The following is a 7,070-nucleotide window of genomic DNA, read 5'->3' on the forward strand; positions in this document are numbered from 1 at the left end:
GGGGCATATCCTCAGCTCCCGATCCTTTATCGCAGCGCCCTGAATCTGAATCTCATGTCGCTGGTACCTCATTTTTACCCTCAGTTTCACCGCCCCCTCCCTCTACTCCTCCAAGGAGTCCACTCCCACCATCATTTGCCAATTTGTCGCCATCGTTGTCGCCTTCGTTCATAGCTCCTCCCTCATACCACAGTGTGATATCAAATGAGAATGATATGCCTTTGGCAACAAGCACTAGTGGCGGTGCATCGTCGCAGGAAACTGGCTCGGAAACGAATTTCATCATTCGTCCACCGTCCATTTCTGCTACCCCTAGCCCGCCTTCCAATATCAGGAGTCGAACTAGGGCCCGACCGCCACTGCCAATCGGTCCGCGTAAACCTAGCGGTCCTATTCAACCGCTTGGGTCATTTGTACCTGGTATCAGGGAGCGTAACGGATCTGTGTCATCTATGGGTAGTGGCTATGCTCATGGTTCCGGATCAGGCTATGCATGGCGCAAACTGACCGCTGCTGCTTCGACACCGGCACCGAAATTCCAGACACCACCCTCAAGGTGGCGAGGGATGACCCTGGAGGCGGCTCAGTGGACGCTCACGCAGCATGAGCTTCAAACGATCGTCTCAAGAGCCATCAAGCAATCCGCGGAAGCCTCGTCTATACGTCTTCTCAGGACGGAGATGTTGGATGTGGACATTCCCGAGGAAGTTCATCGCCTCGAGATGCAACGCACCGACGTTAAAACGAGGTACAAGATGCTCGTGCGCAAGCGGTGGCAGCTTATGGGCACCCTCGCTGGACATCTGGATGGTCCAGACTTGTGCGATCCTATGACTGCTGCACGCACCGTGGAGGAGCTTTCTGAAGTGTCCATTGCTCTTGACCAGCTTACTGACGAGCTCCATACCACTGTCGAGCAGCTAGGTCAACTGAAGAGTTTGCGCGATGTACATTCTGCCAGTGCCCTTGCCGTGGCTTTGAGGAAGGTCAACACGACCTTCCTTAAACAGGTCGCCGAATCTCAGAAACTTCGAGAGCAAATCGACTCAATGGAGGCTGAAAGAGATGAAGCGTGGAAACAAGCAGAGGATGTCGCCCAGGATTTTGATAATCTTTCGGATCAGGTTCGGGAGAGCCGTGGAGAGCGAGTTGCAGAAACGGCAGCGCTAAGGCTGTCAGGTAGACGATCCGCGCGCGTTTCGGCCGTTCGGAAGTCGAGTATACGCCAGTCTAAAGCGGGCTTGCGCTCTGTCAGTAAAAGTCGAAGTCAGCGTTCTTCTGTCAGTAGCTTGGGTACTCGCACAAGCCTGATGATGTCGATGTCCGCTACCTCAGATGACATTCCTCCGGTCCCACCGCTGCCTTTGCACACACCGCTTGGCATTATTACGTCGAACCTGTCTGGTCGTAGCTCTCTAGGCAAGTTCCATTTGCATTCACAGTTCTGTATCTCACGACATTTGTCAATATAGGGTCTACTTCGAACACATCATTTTCTGGTGCTCGAGCCTTGGCGCAAGCTCAGAGGGAGCTGTACGAAATGCTGGGTCTGACTCTTCAAGAGACTCCTAGCGAGTCATCTTCCAGGTCACGCTCCGTGTCTGGGTTGCTTGGTTCCAGGCATGTGTCACTTAACCCGAGACCAATGTCCGACATAATTGCCATACGACCTCGTGCTCGAGAAAATAGAGCCATCCACAGTGTCCTCTATGATGATGTGCGTTTGTCCAACACTTTATGAACCATCCCTTACCTTCCCCCTCGATAGCGACAAGTTATATTGGCGCAGCTTGGCATGATGACAAACTAATGCATACCCCAATAAGATATTTATATACCTTGATACGTTACTCGTCGTTCATGATATTATTGTTTTGATACGGACTTACGAGTATACGTGGACTATTTACAAGCGACCTACATGCGTGGCCAGTACATGTTGTGCGTTGTAGTTAGAATAATTTGCAATTAATCCAATCGCACTTCTCAGTCTTCATCAGGAGACATTCTATCCTCGGCATTTGCCGAAACCTTATATCTCTAAACTATACAGCACTAAATTAGTTACTCACGTGCATGTAGTGTCGAAGTCCGTCATCGTCAAGCACTATGGGTAAAGGTAAGGCTGCTCGCAATCGCAATCCGCGCATGTTAACCGTCGCATCATGAATAGTTCACGGATCTCTCGCGCGTGCCGGTAAGGTCAAGTCGCAAACACCAAAGGTTGACAAGCAGGAGAAGAAGAAAACGCCAAAGGGCCGTGCTAAGAAGCGCATCTTATACAACCGCAGGTATGTATCATCCCAACCCTTCTGTAATTCAAGCTAACTGGCCCGATAGATTCGTGAACGTAACAACGCTCCCTGGAGGCAAGCGGAGAATGTGAGTACTGCATCTTAGATGATATCGATGAGCCGATCCTTCACACGCATTACTCCCCCATATTCTTCGTCGTTATCTCAAAATACTAATAAAACGATCTTACTTCCAGGAACCCCAATCCCGAGAAATAAACGCACTCGAGAGACATTCTCTCCCTCGGCTAGAGGGCCGGCGGACTACTGTCATGATAGAAGTGGAGGGCAGGAGGGCCCACCCAATCATTCGCAATACTCGCATCTTTTTATATGTCGTCTCCCTTTCCCTTGGGTTGCAAGTGCAGCGTTTTCTGCATTGCAATTCCACCCACTCGTCGTTGGATTTTGGCTTCGGTTGAGCATTCACTCGGCAAAAATTGTAATTCCTGCATCATTTTTATGCTACGATATGCGCTATGTCCAATCCAACACTATGGCAGTTGTAAAATGGGTGTACATTCGACTTTGAGTGAGGGAACTTGAATTAATTCAGATATCCGAAAGACTATCGTGGATTGTAAGTTAGAGCCAATGGTTTGTTGCTTATGCGTGAAACAGCAGATCTTATTGAAAGTATCGTTCACAGCACTATTAGGATAATCTTTGAAGAATATAAGTTTGAGATTCAATAATCGCCGAGACCAGTTGACCATTCGAGAAAGAACTTGAACTGATGCGGCGGTACTCGCAAATGGACAATTTAGACACTATCAGAATCTCTTGCAGATTCTTAAGAGACCAGTTGCTGATAGTAATCGGCCACATTTTGGTCTCCAATCCCGGTGTTATGTAGTACCTACAACATAGCAGTAAACAGCAAGATAGAGCCACGCCCAACAAGTCACAAATAAGTATAAAAACTCGAAAAGTCCTGGCTCATACTAATGACGAGCACGTTTCCTCCTGAAAATGATTTCATTCAATGGGCTCTCTTCTCGAGGGGCTTCATCTCCGGGGGTAGTTGCGTCGCCGTTAGCTTCAATAGCTTCAACTCCACTCTTCCCCCCAGCATCCTCATCGTCCTCGTCTGTCCTCTGCCGTTTTCGCGTAGATGGAGGGGTGATGCCATTAGATACAGAAGGGACAGATGGTGATTTTGTCGGTGACCTGCCATATGTTGCTTGAGGACGAGGACGGTTCCTCGGTGTGGCTTGCTCTTGTTCGTGCTCGACCTGGACCTCCGGCTCAGCTCCGGGTTTTTCATTAGCTTCTTCGATGTGTTCCTGGACCCCGGCATCTGGGTCGCTTGTTTCAAGCTCCGACAAAGACGAGGTACTAGGAGACCGCTGGCGGCGTAGAGGACGCGGTTTCGGGCGCGGTTTTGTGGCAGGAAGTTCTTCCTCAGCCGGTTGGGGTTCTGGTTCGCTTTCTGATTCATCGCTGGTGACCATTGCTGCACTTTTTGCGCCTTTAGCCTTTCTACCCTTTGCGCCACCTGGTAGAAAGGATAAGTCAGGAAGCCTGTTTAAAGTAAGTAGTACGTGCCTTTATCCTTTGCCATAATTGAAGACAACTTCTTCTCGTACGCTCGCTGGGGTTCCCAAATTTTGGATGATGGCGGAACCTCGATCTTAGCTTGAGCAAGAACCTGATCCATATGTGCTTTGCTAAACCATTCTATCAGTTAATCCCCTCCCTTTCGAAGCACTTGCAACCTACATCTTCAAGGCGTCTCGGCTATCGACAGCTGCCAGAAGAGGCTGCAAGACTCTGAAGAACAAGATAGCCGTCTTGCGCGCCTTTTTATTCTTAGCAGCCTCGTATGTGCCAATGCGCTTCACAATCCAAGTGAGGAGGTTCGTGTGTGTTTGCACAATGTATTGGCTGTCAAGCTTCTTGACAATCGAGAGCTGTGCTCCTCGGATCACGAAGCTCTGCCCGAGCTGCTTGGCGAGAGCAACCACATGGTCTTCCCCGCGAACAACAGAGTCAAGGACAAGTATGAATGACTGGATTAAGCTGATTAGCGACCGTCTGCAAACAACACGTGTAAGACCTACTTCCTTCAGTGCCTGAGTGACAACATCAACCACAGGATCGCCATTCTCCCGGTACATCCCCTCTTCGCGCAGAGAATCGATGATTACCTTCGTGCAAAGATCAAACGCAGGTCCAAGCCGTCCATAATGGGCAAGCAGCACAGCACTATGTCTCACATGCACAGCGCCTGCGCGAATAGCCCTTAGGAACGTAGAAATCGTTCCCATGAACACGTACTCTTGCTCAAGACGAGTGCGCGTCAGTGGTTGCTCTGCATATCGCAACCGAAAATCATCAGCGATCGACGAAAGTGCCTGGCACAAAAACTAACCTTTAATGACAGGCGACTTAGCTTTGGTTTTGCCCTTCATGCCCTTCGCAGGCACGTTCTCCTCGCCTGAGCTCTCTCCGCTCTCACTCGCCTCTTCCTCCCCGTGTGCCTGTCCCTCTTCGAGAAGCTCAGCGTACTGCTCGATCGCAGCTTGGATGAACCCTGCACAGCGATACTGTACCTCGTCATCAAGATCAAGGGGCAATGCAGCAGTCGGTAGCACACGTCCATCCGGCGTCGTCGTCTGTTCCGCACAGAAGAGGATGTGCAATGTCATAAGATTCTGGAAGGCCTAGGAAGGTGTCAGTATCTCCCAGATCGCAATACTAGATAGAAGAGGCATACTGTGCGTTTGACAGCTTCGGCGGTGTTCGACTGCGTACCAACTGCGTATTCTACCAACTTCTCGAGCAGCGAGTCCCGTTGCTCACGCAAAGTTTCCATATATTTCTCATCTTCGGGTGTCGCCTCCTTAGCGTCGGGCAAGCTCCGTGTCTTCCACATAATATGTAGTCCAAGGACTTGCAGTCCCTGCTCGATCATCTGCACCATTCCAATCAGCTACACTCAGATAAAGTGCACAGGTTAAAACTCACCCTCTCTTCTTCCCTGTACCCCAACCGTCCCCGCTCTACGAGTGCAGCTATAATATCCCACACACAACTCTGCTTCCCGCCCTCGCTCTCTTCCATCCATCCACACATGTCTCTTGTCCCTACTAGTGCACACACTCGCGCACACACAGCACTTAGCGCAAGCACCTCGTCCTCGTTAAATCCAGCTACCTCGATCTCCTCGCGTCCCCCAACAGCGTCACGGAGCTGCGCTGCAAGCTCATCCTCAAGTTCCAGGATCTTTGTGCTGTTGGTGTTACTGAGTGAGGGACAGGAGAGAAGATGCGTGATGCAGGCGACGGCAGAAGCGAGCACAGTTTGGGCGGAGTGGGAGAGGAATTGCTTGGTGATGTCGTCCCAGAGACTGGCGTAGGCCTGTTGATCACACGTAAGTATCTTTGAACAGGCAGAAAAATAAGAATGATTTTAAAGAACGAGAAGGACAAATGTTTGAGGGACTAAATAATCTCCGAACAGAAATGGATCAAAGTCATCAAACACAACTCACAGTCATCATCCGCATCTCCAGATATAGTTCTACGTTCATCAAGGGTGGGATTAGCAACACATTCGCAATCCGGTTGGCGTCCGTCTGGTACTTGATGAACAACCTTGGTAGACCCTTAAGCAGTGCACGAGTGAGATCTGATATCAGCGTCTCGTCCTCGCCCTACCACCAATGAATCTTAGCCTTCAAATCATACTCGATAACAAGAGGCACTCACCTTTTTCGCAGTGACAGCAAGAGCCCTTGCTCTTCGGAGCGACGCAATGAGCACCTCCAGCAGCACACTTTCCTCTGTCTCAGTTAGACGCCATGTCTCGTCTACAGTGTTTTTCGCAGAAGCGGCGATGGAGTCATCCGCGGCATCCAAATCCTCCTCGCTTCCTCCGGCAGAGTGATCGAGCAGTAGCATCTCAAGAAGCCCCTCCCACCCACTCGCGGAATCTACGTCATCCCACAGAGCCTCCACAGCAAGCGCCGTGCGCCCCTTAATGTCTGTGCTCATAGCCACTCCTCTCTGCGAACCGTCCTGGCTGCCATCCTCTTCCTCCACACGCTCGCGATCCCAACGCACAAGTAACATCGCCAGCGCCTTGGCGCCCGCTCGTTCCTTTCCTTTCTCGCCCACCTTGCGCCCCGCCAGCTGTTCCTCAACAAGTTCATTCCAGAGACCCCCAACGAATCCTGCTACCGCCTTCCTCACGCGCACCTCGCCATCAAACACGAGTTGGCACATCTGTTCCCGTTCTTCGTCTTCCAGCAAGCCATGCTGGTCGACTACACCCAGGACACCAAGTACAGCAGTGCGCACGGCGAGCTCTGTATCACGCGCTGCCATCTCAAGAAGGCGAGGCTTAAAGCGGGCGGTGAAATTCATGAGGCCACCGATGTACTCGGCCTGTCCGTAGACTGCTGATAAAGCACGTACGGCTTCGAGGCGGACGGGCGTGGTACTGTCTGAAAGAACCCATCCAACGTAGCGTAGATAGGATGCGTCAAGGAAATGGGCAGGGTAGTGTGTAAACCAATGACCCATTGCACGCACACACTCAGCGCGGATATGCGGATCAAGATCGCGGTACCTGTGCACGAAGACACTGGGAAGAAGGCATCAGTTAAAGGATCTAGAGTGAATAGAGTAAATAAGACGCTTACCCATCCACGATCTCCTTCAGATACTCTGCCAGGGCAGCCCGACGTTTCCTCACCTCTGCCGCCTTGCCGTCCAAGTCTTTCTCCTTCACATTTTGGGCTTTATTTGCTGCCCGTCTCTTCCGTTCTCC

General features: G+C 50.9%; 1 protein-coding gene across 1 annotated transcript; it reads left to right on the forward strand.

The window, feature by feature from the left end:
• Window positions 1-2,081: 2,081 nt before the first annotated feature.
• Window positions 2,082-2,906, forward strand: BJ212DRAFT_1405988 (ribosomal protein S30; the record flags this gene model as incomplete). The annotated part of the gene is made up of 4 exons (XM_041337414.1): window positions 2,082-2,119; window positions 2,174-2,291; window positions 2,341-2,382; window positions 2,492-2,906. Coding segments are annotated over exons 1-4 (182 nt in total), but the record flags the coding sequence as incomplete, so codon positions are not given.
• Window positions 2,907-7,070: the final 4,164 nt, after the last annotated feature.

This window comes from Suillus subaureus, assembly GCF_016647635.1.
Source record: "Suillus subaureus strain MN1 chromosome Unknown BJ212scaffold_213, whole genome shotgun sequence".
NCBI classification, from domain to species: Eukaryota; Fungi; Basidiomycota; class Agaricomycetes; order Boletales; family Suillaceae; genus Suillus; species Suillus subaureus.